A 17,052-nucleotide genomic window follows, 5' to 3' on the forward strand; every position below is an offset into this window, starting at 1 on the left:
TCAGTTAGAATTGAAACAATTGGACAATTAAAAATCTACTTACATAGTATGCGCCGTAGTGTCTGCTCCTCTTGGCACCCCTGCTGTGTCAACAGTCTCCCCTTCCACTTCAACGTTTTCCAACGTTTCGACCTTTTCCCGTTGATTCTCATCCTTCTTTGCCGGTTTGTCCTTCTTCTTTTCGTTTTTCTCACTTTCCAGCAGTTGCTTATCGGTCTCTTCCAATTCTTCCGTCTGTTCATCGACATCCATCAGCTCATCCGCATTCTCTTGTTCTTCATCTGGTTCATCGTCCTCCTTGGTGTTCTCTTGATGTTGAATCTTTTTGGACTGCTCCTCAGTTGCGTTGTCCAGTGTTGTTTTATCCGATTGTTTAGCGTCCTTCACGTGCTGATATTCCTCCGATTCATCTTCCTTGTCTTCATCTTCTTCAACTTCATCTTCCTTGTTCGCTCGATCTTCCCTGTTTATCTCATCTACCGTCTTCAATCGCTTCTTCTCGGCCTTATCCGGATCACCCAATGTTCTGTCTTCATCCGTATTGCCTTGGCGTCGCTTCTCTTGTTGCTGCTTCTGATCATTCTTGTCACGCTTTGTACGAGTTTCCTTCGATTCGGCAATACCTTGATGACCACTTTCCGATTGCTCGTTCTCCGCTTGTCCAACTCCATCTTTATCTTCTCCGGTATCCTGCTCGTCCATTTCGTTTTCCTGTTTGGACTCTGGTTTTTCGTTTGCCACTTGATCGCTGGTGCCCTTATTTTCTATATCGGGCATCGCTTCAATACGATCCTCTTCCGATCGTTTATCCTTGGATTCATGATGAGCTTCATCCTGCTTCTTCTTCTGATTCTCACCTTCCTCTGATTGGGGTTCTTCTGGTTCAGCTGGTTGTTCATCTTTGTTTTCTTCCGGAATTTGTTGAACCTCATCGTCCTGCTTTTCTTGCTCTTCTTCACCTTCTGGGTTGACTTCATTATCGTCCAGCTTGTCTGCACCTTCTGGATTCTCCTGTTCCTGTTCTTCATCTGAGGAGTCATCGCCGTTTTGCTGATCTTTCTCGGAATCCTTCTGTTCATCATCCTTAGCTTCTGTTTCTTCTTCATCCTTTTCATCTCCCTTATCTTTCATGTTGTCGATATCGAATGGATTTTCCTGATTTTCGTCTTCATCCTTCTGATTATCTGGACGGTTATCGTTATCAAGGTTGAACTCCTCATCAATATCCATATCTTCCGGTTGAGGTGGTTCTTCAAGCTCATTGTGATGGGGATTCTCTTGCTCTTCGTCGCCTTCCTGGTTTTCCATGTCTTCAATGTCTTTGGGTTTCTCCTTTTTCTTGTCATCCATCGCTTTATCTACCGCATCCAACCCCTCCTCTTCCTCTCCCGGTGCCTTGTCCTTCTCGGAATCTAAATTGTTATGTTTGTCATCCGCTTCACCAGAACCTTTGCCATCTTCCTCTTCCATGTCTTCTTCCTTATCTTTTTCCTCTTTCTCCTCGTCGTCACCCCAAATCTGATCATCGAGCTTTTCCGCTCCTTCTTCTGTTTCTCCCATCTGCTTGTCTGCATCTTCCTCGTCGTCCTTTTCCTCTTCCGAATCTTCACCTTCCGGTTTTTCCACATCCTGCAGCTTCGAGTCAAAATCTTCACTCATATCGATACCCTTTTCTTCCTTGTTGTCCTTCTCCTCTTCTTCGTCGTTCTTGTCCTCCTGCCCAGGTTTCTTGGCATCGTCAAGCTGATCTTCGCTTTCAATCTTGTTGGAAACATCCTTCCCACCTTCGCCGTCTTCGAAGCCAAATTTCTCTCCTTGCTCGTTTCCTTCCTGTTGCTCCCCACCTGCTTCTTGTTCGTCTTCTAGGAGATCCTTCGGCACGCAGAAGCCCTTGGTACCGAGTTCAATGAACACCGTCAGCATTACCGATAGCATCTTTGTGCTGATTTTGTGCGCTCCCAACTGTTGGATCAAGTAATACTCGACCAGCAAGTTGAACTGCTCCAGAATTGGCACCAGTCGAGTAATTTTTTGGATCATTGTCACGAACTGTGGTGCGGAGTGATTTGTTTGTTCAAGCATGGAGAGTATATTGGCAATTTTACCGACCACCTTTCGAATGCTAAGAGTTTGTAGATCTTGCAGAAGGTCCACGTTGATCTTTTCCTTCAGATGCTGCGTTTGAAGTTCCGATTCTGATTCGTGATTTTCGGTTTCCTCAGCGTCATCGAGTGCCTTCGGAGCATCCGAACATTCCGTAGGGGCCGCAGTGGAGTACTTCTTGTAAATGTGTTGCATTGCGATCAAAATCGAATGGATTATGTTTTCTAGTTCGTTGTTCAGGTTGTCTTCGTTTGTGCGATCTTCAGCGGCCGGGTGATCTTCTGCGTCGATGACATTTTTAACTATTTTCAGAACGCTAAGAATCGGTTGAGCATACACTGAATGTTCATCGGAATTGCCGATCTTAAGGCGTTCGCACAACTGGTCAAGAATGTTAGTCATGCATTTGAATTGATCGTTCATTGATTGAACGAGATCTCCGGTCAAGTAGTTTTCGTCGCATTTCTTCAATTCTTCGCAAAGTCGAACAGCTTGCTTTAGGCCATCGCTAGCTCCTTTCACAATCGGCTCCATCGTCTTCTGAGTCAGTTCGTGTGAATTCTTTAGCATTTTGAGCTCGTCTTGGACTTCTGCAGGTGCACAACTGAGAAGCTGTAAGAATTGCTCCAATACACATCTGACCTTGATCGTACAGTGTCGCATATGATTCATCTTACGTCTGCTCGCAACAAAATCGAATTCACGCTTCTTTGAATCCAGGCATCCACTAAGCTGCGTGAGATCCTGAATACGATCTCTCAACTCGTAGACACTGGCAACGGATTTGCCCAGCTCCTTACGTTGATCCTGAACCGTTAAGAAGAGATCAATAGCAAATCCTTTGATTCTTTCAAGGTTGATCTTCCCGATGTCTGGATTCGGTTGCAACAGAACCTTCGTCAACATTTTGATCTTGAACACACACTTTGCATAGTACAGGTTAAGTTTATCGTTCAGGAACACGATATGTTGATCCACCTTACGGTACTTACTGTTGTGCGCGAGTAATTCCGCTGAGAATGGTTTAATCGCTACATCTACCGGATCCGACTCGATCGCGTTTTCCACCAACCCGCTGCGGAAACTCAACCCCAATTGGGTCAAACTCTTGTAGAAGTCGGACAACGCTTTACGTTTTTGATTCAGAATTTGTTTGGCTTGTGACTTCTGCTTGGGACGGGGTTGGCTGCGATCAACTTCCAATCCTCGGAGATACTCCACCGATTCGATTTGATCATGCATGAAGGTGTCCAGATTGTAGATCAGACCTGGGAATGGCGCATGCAGAATCGCTTCCTTCACTACGGTTCGTGAGGTAACAAAGAACCGATCAATCTTGGCCAGCAGTTCTTGATTTGGTGTGGTGTCCTGTGATATGCTAGCGATTGAGAACTTTTCCTTCAGTTTGAGTGATGCCATGAAGTTTTTCACGTCTACCATGTAGTAGGTGATCTTGGCTTCCGATCGAAGATTTTTGCCTTTTTGTTGTTCAGCATCGTTGATCTCCGCGGCTGGGTCTTTGGGGGTGAATACCGGTAGAATCTTGGCTCTGATCTCCGTTTCAAACTCTTTGAGGAACTTGTGCAGCTGCCGATGGACTCTTGCGATGTTGTTACGCATACTGAAGTACGAGAGATCTTTGTTGAAGGATTCGATCTTGACGAAGTCTTTCAGTTTCTTCTCGATTGGTGTGCGTTTCGTTCTAATAAACTCTTCTATTTCGTCGGAGAATTGGTCGTAGTACATATGCAGGTTATGCAATACGGCGATAATGGTTTCTTTCTTACGGTTGTCTTCGTAGTTTAAATACATGAGATACTGCTCGAAGGATTTCAAAATCCGTAGACGAGTGGTATATTCCGCGTAGTTGGACGATTCCATGAACTGCTTCAGAACGTGAATCAGATCGTCGATCTTGACTGTTCCTTCCTCAACCTCTTCCTCCTCCAACAGTTCTTGCTCGCCGAAACAACGTTCTACCTTTCGGTAGTCCAGTAGATTGCCTAGCTTGGCCTTTGAATCGCTTTGAAGATACTCATGCAGTAGATTATACATGAAGAACCAATAGCGGTACGCTTTGGATCGCACGTTGTCGTGAGTTTGACTCATACATTCTCTCCAGTATTGCAGCTCCATACGCATCCACCGGTGTACGAACTCTACGATGTCTGCTTCTAACTCACGTAGATTGTTCAGCCGATGAGCTACACTGTTCCATTCGTCGATTTTCTGCCGCAACAGCTGTAGACCCGTGCTGAACCGGACGATCGGAGCCGTCGAAGGCAGCAAATAAATACGGTTCAAGATCAGTATGATGTCCTTGAGGACGGCATGATCGGGCCATTCTTGCAGTAGTTTTTGAACACGATCCTCTATTTTCTTGAGCACTTCGACACACTGCACCACTTCTGCGATGTTGGAATCTTTGTAGAAATTGTACTTGCCGGCAGTGGATCGTTTCAAATCTAAATCCTCATACTTGTCTTGAGCCAGTCCGACCAAAAAACTCAAGCCTGGATAAAAGCTTTCATCCAGTTTACTGTTCAAAGCCGAATGGTATTTTTGCAACACTTGCTGTACAATCGCGATCTTCGTCTGGAAGGGACTAATGAAATCGGGTGCAATAGCCTCCGGTAGATCAGCAACTGTCTCCGGATTATAGTAATACGACTTTGAGAATTTGTTCATCAGGTAGATGAAGCTTTCGCAGATCATCGTGTAATCATCGCCAGTAATAGTTTCCGCCAACTTTTGATTTTTCTTGACGCTGTCTTTCTTGATGACCTGTTCCAGTGTATCGTTTTGAATGAAATCCGCAAAATCTTCGTCTACATAGTTCGGGAACAAATCAACAATTTCTCGTTGTGCTATCACTTCCTCGTCCTCTTCGTCACAATGACTCTTCGTCTGGTACAAGCTGTCGTCTTCGGCTTGCTTCTTCCGTCTGAGGTGTTCCTGCTTCTGCCAAACTTGATTGCACACGTTAACGATCTTATCAAGGTCCACAAATTCTTCAGCACCGATCCCTCCACGCAATGTGATATCATTCTTCACCTCCTGCAGTTTTGATTTCAGCAGTCGGAAATATCCGCTTTCGCTATGATCTATCTTCTCCAAAATGGAATAAACGTTCACTTTGTGTCCGCTGGCTTCCTCGTCGAACAACTCGATCGTCTCCACCGCTGGGAACTGCACGAATTTTTCCACAATCTTCGTCAAGGCATCCTTTTCAGACAAGTCGTAGAACACTCCATTGGACTTGACAGCGATCGAGTCCCGCTTGATGATCAAACAGTGCTTCATGCCGATCAATCCGTACTTTAGGGTGGCAATGGAGCAGCAAAGTGGCTCCAAGAAGTCCCGGTAGTACGCTTGGTAGCGCTTCAGCGTATGGTGTTCAAACTTGTCGGCAATGTTGACCCACAGTTCGATTTGCTTGATCGTTTCGTTGACACGCAGTTGGAAGTCCTTGGTGTGGGTACAGTTCTTGATCGGGTTTTTGGTATCCACTTCGAATTCCAGGCACTGTAAGGCGGTCTTCAACAGTTCACTAATAGTTCCCGGATAGCAACAGGAGATCAGGAAGTTGTTGACGTCTTTGACCAGATCGGTGTAGATATTGTCTGAGGGCCGCAGAGCTACCTTCCGGCAAAGTTTGTTGCGTTTCTCTTCTAGTGAATTGAGGTGGTTGACAAATAGCTGCTTGGTGCCTTCACCAAAACGGCGGTAGTTCATGGTGATCGCCATGTAGTCGTACACTTGTATCAGCGTTTTGTAGTGCTGAATATCTTCGTCGGTGTACGCCTTTTTCAGGGCGTTCTTCTCGACTGGATCAAGCAGCGGTAGGAAAACGAGAAGGTTCAGTTCGATCGCTCCGCGTAGCGAATTTAAAGCTGAACTTAACTGCCATTGTAGATTTCTATTCGAACTCGTGCGAAGATCTTCGTAGCTAGAATTCTCGCGTACATCCGCAGACTTTTTCACAAGTTTCTTTAGCTGTTCAGCTAGCGATTCAAAGTCTTGGAGGAACTTTTCATTATCAACGTTTCGTTGACCGTCTTGGCACCATTTCTGAACACATTCATACTCCACGAGCAGCTTTTTAGCTTGACCAACAGCTGTTTCCAATCCCACAGAATACTGATCGTATTCTCTGCTTAGTACAGTAGCATTGGTCCAGATCGTATCACGTAACGTCTTCAAAGTCTTTCGCCATTCAGGAAGTTCACCCAAACCAGTCGATCGCAGTTCTCCACTGTTGTTGAGTAAGATAGATAGGCAATTGTTGGTCAGCACTGGACCGTGCATCGTCAGATTGGACATTTGCTCTAGATGTGCCTCATAGCTCGCTTCGGTCTCGTTCTGATAGCAAACGATGTGATTGATAGCCAACGAGTTCATCTGGAAAACATAGTTGAATCGGTGGAACCGATTGAGGTAGGTTGTTATGTTCTTGTAGAAACCAGATGGCAAGGCTCGCAGGAGATCACTCAACTCTACATCGGATTCGATTAAAACATCAAGTAGTTTGCTCATTTTGAGAATTGATCTATGCTGCGAATTACCCTGAAGTCTCACAAGCCGGAGAGAGTCTAGATTTAAGGAACGGACGCTTGCAACGTAGTCGTAGTTGATTTCAGCGTCGCGGCCTAGTGTCTTCAGGAGGAAATACTCATACAGTGGCATCATTTCGACTGGGAATTTGTGGTTGTATTCCTCCGGTGCTTCATAAGTAGCCACAAATTTCCGGTAATCATTCAGTTTTTCGATTGCTGCAATCAACTGCTCTGCAGAATCTTCGTTGCTTTCTTCCTGGAACATTTGGCACAATTCCATCAGTTGTTGATATTCGGCATGATTTAACATGGTCTCAGCTTCTCGATGATCCAAATCCAATGACAAGAGCTGCTTGGAGTTGGCCAGAAGCGATCGCCTCATGTCGATTGTTTTCGGGTGATTCAACAGGGCCACCTTCTGAAGGAATTCTTCATAGTCGTACAACCGCGTTAAGCGTGGGAATAGCCGAAGACTTTCGTTGAACTCCATCATGCGCTGATAGTGCTCTACCTGCTCTTCGCTGTAGAATGGTAAGCTACACGAGAACGTTTTGGCATAAAGCTTCCTATGCTTAGCAAGCGGATGTGTCGAACTCTGCATAGATTCTTGCAGGGAGTCATTCAGAGCACGGAACGGACTACAGTTCTGATCATCCAACAGAGAGAGGCAGTGTTTCTGGATCCATTGGAAGTGCAAAGTGACATAGTCCACAAGACTCGTATCGATCTCTTTATTGACGAACAGTCTACGGCAGGAGAGATCGATCAACCGGTTGATCCACAAATACGACCCGACCAATTTGGCGTAAGTGTCCTGATCCAGGGTCACTTCTCGGAGAGCTTTCTCCATAATCGGCTTAAAACTGCTCAAAAAGTCGTACAACTGCGCAATCAGTTTGTTGCCAATCGTATCGTTGATGATCTCCGTATGAACTGCCTTCGAGTAGGACAGGACATCAATTTTGCTCAACTTGGTAGCACTAGTGACTTCGATCGCTTTCAGGGTTGTGTTCAACAGTAGGGTTGCACTCAGTTGATACTGTTCGACGGAGGAATCTTCCAGATATTCTCGAATCCTTGGCAAAAGCGATCGATTCCAAGGAAGCTGGTCTCCCCCGCCAAACTTGCCAACGGCAGTGAACAGAATTTCGTTCAAATCAATCAGCTGTTGTAGTACTTCATCTATCGCGATGGATGAAGCGATCTCGAATTCCATTTTTTCTCGCTTGGTGTGTTGCAGATCGCGGTATTCAGTGAGGCTTTGAGGAGTTTGTCTCCATTGACCCATGCCCCCTTGAACTTCTAGGTCTACAGTAATTTCCGCCGTAGGAGTCACCTCTTTCTTGGGTTCTATCTTTTTAACGTTGTGGAGTGCCCTCAGCGATTCGGCGAAGAAAATTTTTCGGCAGTTTGCATCTCCATAGCTCGAAGCTTCGTATAGGAAATAGAACAGATACTTCAAGTTGCTCAAGTTTATTTCGGCTTGATCGTGGAATGCGCCAGCAATGTCTGCCAAAGCTGCAGGAATATCCGCGAACCCGTTCAGGTGACATCTCAGAACGCAGAGTAAGGGTTCCGCTTGCAGTTTGATCAATTGAAGACTGGTGAGTTCATTGGACTTCAACAAGATGTTGTCGTAATTGACCAAGTTTGGTGTTACGATGGACTTTCGTATTTCTTCTTTGATCGCATCTTTCAAGGCGTTCCGGTAGAAGTCTATACCGTATCCGAGAAGGTCTGTATTGGACGATCGCACGTAGACCTCCAAAGCACTGATCATCAGGCATTTTTCTGCCGTCATTCCCATTCTCTGATTCTGAGCAACCAGGTAGGCAAACTTCACGATGTGAGCGATGCCGAATTGGTTAAACTCAGAGATTTTCTTGACGGCTTTGTGAATGTCCAAAATCACGTTGATCAACCAATTTTGACGTACTCCACTCTCGAAGGCCAGCCGCTTTAAGTCGTCATCCCTATAGGCTTCCTTGTGAATAGCCAGTTCGATGCAACGATTACGCATAGCTCGGGATATTTCACCGTTCTTGGGGTCTAGGGTCAAAAACGCTCGGAAGTTGGCATGTTTGCGAATCAATTCCGACTCGTTATTACCGTCGACGCCCTTTTCCGAAATCAACAGACTTCCATCCGGCTCGAAGATCGGATTCAACCGGTCCAGAATGGCAGACGAACACAGATTGACGTGCTCTAGGCAAATGTACTGACCATGTTTGAGGGATTTGACGATCTTCGAGTCGACCCACTCGAAGTGACCTCCGGTATTGAGTGTTTCGGCGTGTTTGGATATGTTGGACAAGACTTGCAAAACGGAAGCCATAGATCCAAGGTGGTCGTGATTGTGATTGGGGGTTTTGTGGGCTGTTAGCAGTGCGATGACATCTTGCAGAGCGGTTAGACGTTTTCGGAAAAGGACCAACTCCTCGGATTGGACATTTTGGGCGGTAAATGCTGTATGAGGGAGAAAGATAAAATTGAGTTTTTTTTACTTATCCAAGCTCTAGGGCATCCGCTTAAGTTATTTTTTATTTTATCTTTATTAGAGCAATTTTCAGCCAAAGGCTGGTTCATCTCTGTTGATGCTAAAGTTAATAGTGATAACCTACAACTGTATCGCTCCCCTATTTTATTGAAGGCCTCAAAATGGCCTTCGATGATTTAACCACAGATAAACAGACGTAACACTCAGAACAAATTACGATTAAAATCATAGTCATGAGGATATGTTAGCCCAATGCTAAAATCGCCGTGTTTGGCCGATGGGTCAGCAGGTGGCAGTAGTGTGTAAAACTCAAATACGAACAAAAACGATGCAAGACATGCGGGTGGTGGATTGACCACCTATCATATATTCGAAGTACTCATTAAAAACGTGGTCGATGGACATCGATGAGAATGTGACGTCTGTTTGTCTGTGATTTAACTGTGACAAACAATATGAAATCAAATGTAAGGACCCTACACGCAAAAAAATTGTGCGGTAAGAACTACTATTTTAGGGGGTTAAGTTAAGCGCTCGCACCGGCAATTTTCAGCAGACCACAAATACGCTTGATTTTACCATGTCTGTAGTCGAAATCAGATTGTTGTAAATTATTTCTGTCAAATGTACCAGTTATATGGTGGGATGTACCGTAAACATAGTAAATTGGTCTAAAATTCCATGGTAGTTTCAAGAATGGGCGTAGTCAGCTACGATAGTAATTATTACCACAGATTTTTTTCCCGTGTAGATGTCCCATTACTCTAATAATACTCCGTTACTGCCGAGTCCTTAAAGTTTCCCATTTCATTTGCTTGAAAGCAGAGTTTATGTTCATTTTAAATTATAATATTCCCTAGTTCTGTTTCGCGGTGAGATGCTTCTATTTTATTTTAGCTTGTAGAGATGTACCGAATATTCGGCCGGCCGAATATCCCGATTATTTTGATTTCGCCGAATATTCGGTCTACCGAATAATGAAATCCGTTATTCGGCCGAATAGGCCGAATAGTGACCGAATAATCCAAAATAAACTAAATTGTAATGAAACATTATGTTTCACACGAAGGAAAATAAAAGAAAAACAAACAATACATTCAAGTGATGATACATCGAATTTTCCTCTTAATGGATTCCATGAATGGAATTTGATACTAATTGTTTAAAAATATGAGAATTTTCCCGTTCTACGGCATAAAGGTGACTACTGTACTGCCCATAAATGCTTGTCAATCCCATGTTTCCTATTCACATTAGACAATTATGCGTTTATGGGCAGTGTACTGCTTAATACTCTGAAAATCAATCTTTCATTCATCTTGCATGGGTTATAAGGCTTGGAAATTTCTACAGTCGACTCTCCACATCTTGATGTTCTATATCTCGATATCTCCCCCTCTGTCGATGATTCCTTGGGTTCATTCATTCTGCATACATTTTCACTTTCCGTATCTCGATATCCTCTATATCTCGATATCTGTCTATCTCGATGTGTTCCTGGTTGATTTTCGTTCCCAGTTTCCTCTTCATATGTCGATATGCCCATTATCAAAGGTTACTAGACCCGATTTTATTTATTCAAAACCGTTCGGGAACACGAATTGAAGGCTGCTTGTTTATTATTTTCCTGGTAACGGAGTTGTTTTCAATCTAGTATTCATTAAAAAGGTATTCTTTGTCTCGATTTCTCCCTATCTCGATGGTCCGTTCGATATCGAGAACTGGTGGAGAGTCGACTGTATTCTTATACATCACTGGGCTGTCCATACTTTCGATATTTTTGCGACACCTGCTAATCACGTTCTTTCTTTATTAGGGGAAAGTGGGGCAGTTTGGCCACCTTAAGAAAATAATGTCGTATGACGTACGTGATAATGAATTACATTGTTTTTTTTTTTTTTTTTTCAAAGAAATCAATGATTTACAATGTAAGAGCTCATTTGTGGTTAACTAGTATCGAATAAAGTTTCAAATGAGTTATATATTACACTTATAAAAATTTAGATTTTCTAGCGTGTTCAGATGCTGACGGGGTAATATGAGCAGTTTTAATTTTTATTTTTTATGCGATTTTCTTATACATTTTTATGATAAAATTAAAACATCGTTTACAAATAAATCAAATCCTTTTATTTAAGTAACCTTTTAGGATTTAAAGGTAAAGCAATTCATACGTTTGAATGAAAAAAAAAACATTTTTGCTCTCGCATAGAACGAATAACGAATTCAAAGCACTCACTTACGGCAAGCCATACAGGACTCTGCGCAAAGTTTGTGAAACCAAATGTAGCATTTGCTACACTTTTCCCAATCACGTCCATTTCCTGACGAACTGAAGCAGATACCGCAAGTTTCACATAGTACATCTTGTACAATTCGGTTTTCTTTTTGTTGACGTCTTGGCTTAGGTGCGCCATGAGGAGGCTTTTTTGAAGCTCTTTCTGATACCTTCAGTTGCTTTATTTCCTTAGCAGCTTGCAGTGATCTTAGAGCATTTCGGTATGGGCTGGATGTCAGTTCTTTAGATTTTTCCTTCTTCCTACCACTCTTTCGTTCCTTCAATGCCATTTTGGGAAATGGACGAATTGCTGTTGGTCCTACGGAAAATGACTTGTTCAGCTGTGTCGAACGCTTTGTTGGAATCCCCGTTATTTTCTTGGTAGTGATGTCAACGTCATCGAATCCTAGAAATGGCCCATCTTCGTCGTCGGAATGGACGTCACATTGGGAACCTTCAACAGTGTTTGGGAGTGTTTTCGTTAGATCAATTGTTGCGAGGCCATCATTAACACCCTGAAACTGTTGTCGGTTTTTATCCTCCGTAGTGGTCTCATTACTCGAAGATCCACCGTTCGCTGTCAACGGTATATCCGACACATCAGCTGGTGCGAAGTCATCGTCCGTAAACACTGCTCTGTTGAAAGGTGCGATGCCGGTTTTGTTGAATCCGTTCACTGCAACAGAAGCTGATGTTGAGCGAAGGTAAGCTGTTCCAAACAGTGCACTAATTTCATTCAGTGTGATGACCTTGCCTGGGTTCATTTTCAAATACTTCTCAATTACTTGAGACAAATTAGTTTTAAGAGGTCCCATGAAGCTGACGTCAAGTGGTTGAAGCCTGTGGCTACAGTGGGGAGGCATGGAAACCACCGTTACATGTGAACGCTTGGCTTTATCCAGGAACTTCAAGTTCTTTGTGGGGGATGCATGTCCATCCAGTAGCAGCAACACTGGACTTCCTGCTGTAGGTCTTGTATGGGCCAAAAAGTGATCAAACCACGCAGAAAAATCATCAATGGTCATCCAGCCCGTAGTATTACAGCTGAATAGTGTTTCCGGTGGTGCTCCCTTTTTCAATTGGCCCGTCAGTCGTACTCTAGGAAAAATAAGCATCGGTGGTATGAAGTGTCCTGCTGCAGACATGCATATACAACCCGTGGATAGGACTCCCCTATCAGCCGAAGCAATACATCCAACCTGACGCTTTCTTTTTAGAGAGATAACTTTGGACGTTTTTGTTTGAACCTGGAAGTTTGCAAAATATCATTTATCAATGTTTTATAAGGTAAAGGTGTCAATAGAAACTTACGGTTAGAATCGACGTTTCGTCAACGTTATATATCCTGCTTGGAGGGAACCTAGTGTTGTCGAAAATGTCTTCCAAAATATCGAAGAATCCATTGACGGCAACCTTGTTGAACCCTTGTGCTCTAGCGACAGACGTTGGTTCCGGGGATCGTAAAGCCAATTGAGGATGTCGTTTGCGAAATCCGCAAGCCCAATCATATCCTGCAAGCTGTGTTTTGCGACTGAACCGATGCTTAATGGCCAATTGATACGCAACGCTCCTCAAATCTCGAAAAGAGAGGCCATACAGGCGTTTGTCCATGTCCAGTAAGTACTGCATTAGGTCCTCTTCTTGCTGTCGAGAAAATACTGTGCCGGTTGGCATTGTATTTTCACGCACATTGTGTTCCGGACATCGCAAGTATCGATTCAATGTTTGGCGAGGTACACCGTACTCAATAGCTATATTTTTCGAGAATCCTTGATGATTAACTGCGTTTACCGCCGCACGAAGATTCGTTAACGACCACTGTTTCTTTTTACCGACACTTTTGTAGCACTGAACCATTATTTCTACTTAATTTTCGCGAAAAACTTCCAAAAATATAGAGCCCCGTTTGCTTGTACGATTGTAAATAAACTCAACTTTATAGGTTATGGTGCAGTTTGTCATGGCGATGACACCCCACAAAACGCTGCTCATTCTACCCCGACGTAACAGATAATTTTAATTTGTGTTATTTCATGTAAAAATAAATATTTCTTAATAACTGAACATACTAAAACATCCAAAAAATGTTCAGCATCATCATAGTACATAGCAAAATACAAATAAACTAAAACATAATGAATACATTCTTATTCATGATGCCTCATTTCATATAAAAAAATGCCTTTTTCGCGACACATTTTTAAACACTAAATTATTTGTTTTCTAAATTTTTTTGTTTATCGGTTATTGTTGAAATTGAGTTATAAGGGAAAGAATTAAATAGTATTGGCTTTGAATTATGTTATTTTTCTAGTTATCAGTACAAACAAACCATTGGCCATTTCACCCCATTGGCGAAGTTACCTCGACGCCCCCTATGCGAGTTTTTTTTTTTTTTTTTGGGATTTGAACTACTGCGACCATTAATTGATCTATTGTGGTATACCCCTGTTTACTATCGCAACGTGCTCAGTACGGAGAGTTACCATTCAGGATAACTGCCGTTATCTGATGATGCGAGGTATCCCAATCCGGAATGACCTTTAAAATAAATTTAACTACTAGGTTAGGGTTCTGTAACCAAATTTCAGAAGGATTTAGAATGCCCTTGTTGAAATATTTTTTCCTACTTGCAAATAATGCTGGACAGTCACAAAGCAGATGTTGAGAGGTCTCTTTTTCACAGCCACAAAACCGGCAGGCATCAATTTGACTTCGACTTATCTTTTTCAAATGATATCTTGCCGGACAGTGTCCCGTAAGCAGCCCAATAAATATTCTTAGTGATTTTTTATTTAAATTCAAGATTTTTTCCGTTATTTGTTTGTTTGGAGTTATGAAGAGTTTTGATTGCCTTAAATTTTTTATAGCTTTCCAATTCAACTGAATCATATTGTCCTTCCATTGCTTTAATTCCAATTGTGTTACACATTTAGATATTCCACAGAAAGGTTCTGGTCCTACAAACTGAGAACTTGCGCCTTGTCTGGCAAGTAAATCGGCTTTCTCGTTTCCTTCAATCCCACAATGGCCTGGCACCCAGTACAGATGGACCTGGTTTTTCATAGCCAATTGCTTCAGTATTGTTATACATTCCCAAACCAATTTTGATTGGCATGTGAAACATTTTAATGCATTTAGAGCCGCCTGACTATCTGAAAATATGCAAATCCTTGCATGTCTGTAGTTTCTAGTATGCACATTCCAAGATGGCGTATACTTCTGCAAAGAAGACGGTTGTCCATCTTCCCATAGGTATTGAAACATGAATCCCCGGGCCTATAATACCAGCTCCGGCACTATCATTCATTTTGGAACCATCTGTGTAAAAAATAATCGATCCTGGTGAAATAATAGGCCCTCCTGATTCCCATATTTGGCAATTCGTATTAATCACTTCATATGGTTTATCTAGGTTCAGGATTTTTTCCATCCAGTCTTCGATCATCTGTACTGATTTATCAATACGAAAATCTTTCAGTATACTAAGATGCCCAGAAAAATTGCCTTCTAGAAAAATGGTAGTTCTTCGCAGCTTTAGCGCACTCCTTCCAGCTTCCATTTGCACGTATTGATGTAATGGAAGCTTATAAAGAACTGCCTCTAAGGCTTTTGATGGTGTACTGTGCATTGCTCCTGTTATAGCCATACAGACCAAACGTTGAAATTTCGCTAACTTTTGTTGGGATGTAATTTGATTTGTTTTAGGCCACCAAACAAATGAGGCATAAGCAATTCTGGATCTTACAATAACTGTGTAAATCCAATGAATCATTTTAAGTTTGAGTCCCCATTTTTTACCAAATGTTTTCTTACTCACCCAGAGAGCATTCGTGGCTTTACTTATGACCTGCTCTAAGTGTAAGCTCCAGTTTATCATCTAGAATGACCCCTAGATACTTTACACTGGATGAACATTGTAAAATGGATCCATTAATAATCAAGCTTTTGAGTGTAATTTTCCTTTTACGAGTAAATGGAACTAAAACTGTTTTTGATGGGTTTATATTTAGCCCTTCGTTTTGGCACCACTCAACAGTGCAGTTTAGTGCAGATTGCATTCTATCTGTGATGATATTATCAAACTCTCCACGTACTATTATGGCTATATCATCAGCAAATCCTATAACTTGGAAGCCTCTTTCTACTAGTTTATTGAGAATGTCATCAACAACAAGGGACCATAATAAAGGCGACAATACACCTCCTTGAGGACAACCCTTAGTAGTCCTTGTTGTTATCGATGATTCCCCCAATTCGGAAGACACTTCTCTACTTTTCAGCATTTTCATTATCCAAACTCTAACGCTGGGGTCAAAGTTTCTTTTTTCCATTGATTTTTTTTATAGATTTGTAAGTCGTATTATCAACAGCACCTTCCACATCAAGAAATGCAACGAGAGCAATTTCTTTTTTGTCAAGAGTACTTTCTATTTTTGTAACTAGATTGTGTAAAGCTGTGACAGTAGATTTATATGGTTGATAAGCAAATTGAAACTTATTAAGAGGAATTGTGCGCAAATATTCTGATTTAATATATTCATCTATAATCTTTTCCATGATTTTAAGCATGGTAGATGTAAGACTAATCGGTCTAAAAGATTTTGGATTTGTTTTGTTCTTATTTCCGGCCTTAGGAATAAAGACAACACGAACTTGAGTCCATATCTTTGGTGTATGACCAAACGATAAACTAGCTTTGAAAATATTTGTTAGATAATCAATCAGTGCTTCTCCACCCTTCTGTAGAAGTGCAGGAAAAATACCGTCCTTCCCAGGCGATTTGAACGGTTCAAAGGAGTTTATTGCCCATTCAACTTTAGATCGCGTGAAGATGGTATTAGGTATGGATGAATTGCTTATATTCCCGGTTAGCCTACAACTCTCATCAATATGAGCATCCCGTTCATCTTCACTTGACGCTAAATATGATCCTGGGAAATGCGTCTCCATCATTATTTTAAGTTTCCTGTGTATCAACAGTGAGTTAACCGTTTGTTTTCCGTACAGTTCCCAAACCATTTGAATGGTCTTTAGAAAGCACTTTTTGCAGTTTCGCTACATCTGGAGTTTTCTCCATGTTTTCACAATAAGACCTCCAGGTTCGCCTTTTTGATTTTCTTATTTCTTTATTGTACATCGTAAGGACCTTCTTGTATTGATCCCATTGCCCAGAAACTTTCGCATGGTTAAAAAGTTGCCGAGATTTTTTCCTTAAATTGTTTAAGGTTTTATTCCACCAAGGAACATCCCTGCTTGTTAGTTCTTCTTTGACTGGACAGCTTGCATCATATGCCTGTAATATTTTTTCAGTTATATTTTCTGCAAATCTCTCCAGTTGTTCTGTAGATTCGATTACGTTATCCGAGGATATATTTTCAAATTGCACTTTTGACGCATATCGCTCCCAGTTGGTATTCCTAGGATTCTTAAAAGCTATTTTGATTAATGCTCCAGCAATGTACTCAAACACAATGTGTTTATGGTCAGATAATGATTCGTCATCTGAAACATGCCAGTTTTTTATGTTTGTTGAAAGCAACAGGACTACACATTGTTAAATCCAATACTTCTTGTCTAACTTTTGTTACAAATGTCGGTTGATCTCCTTTATTACA

General features: G+C 42.1%; 2 protein-coding genes across 2 annotated transcripts in view; both read right to left on the reverse strand.

Moving 5' to 3' along the window:
- LOC5564539 (midasin) overlaps window positions 1-17,052 on the reverse strand; it is a 35,294-nt gene that overhangs the window by 1,258 nt on the left and 16,984 nt on the right. Inside the window, exon 4 of the mRNA XM_021839943.1 lies at window positions 44-9,125. Within this exon, the coding sequence (XP_021695635.1) occupies window positions 44-9,125 (9,082 nt within the window). The remainder of the gene's footprint in view (window positions 1-43; window positions 9,126-17,052) is intronic.
- Window positions 11,363-13,557, reverse strand: LOC110675342 (tigger transposable element-derived protein 6-like). The gene is made up of 2 exons (XM_021839944.1): window positions 12,746-13,557; window positions 11,363-12,681 (listed from the first exon to the last, which is right to left on the reverse strand). The coding sequence occupies exons 1-2, from the start codon at window positions 13,289-13,291 to the stop codon at window positions 11,392-11,394; spliced, it is 1,836 nt and encodes a 611-aa protein (XP_021695636.1). The 5' UTR covers window positions 13,292-13,557; the 3' UTR covers window positions 11,363-11,391.

This window comes from Aedes aegypti, chromosome 2 (assembly GCF_002204515.2).
Source record: "Aedes aegypti strain LVP_AGWG chromosome 2, AaegL5.0 Primary Assembly, whole genome shotgun sequence".
NCBI classification, from domain to species: domain Eukaryota; kingdom Metazoa; phylum Arthropoda; class Insecta; order Diptera; family Culicidae; genus Aedes; species Aedes aegypti.

Bases quoted from the DNA above. Each gene is read 5' to 3' on its own strand.
- LOC110675342 (XM_021839944.1), bottom strand. From the start codon at position 13,291: ATGGTTCAGTGCTACAAAAGTGTCGGTAAAAAGAAACAGTGGTCGTTA. The intron at 12,682-12,745 runs GTAAGTTTCTAT...GCAAACTTCCAG, and splicing joins ACGAAACGTCGATTCTAACC to GTTCAAACAAAAACGTCCAA.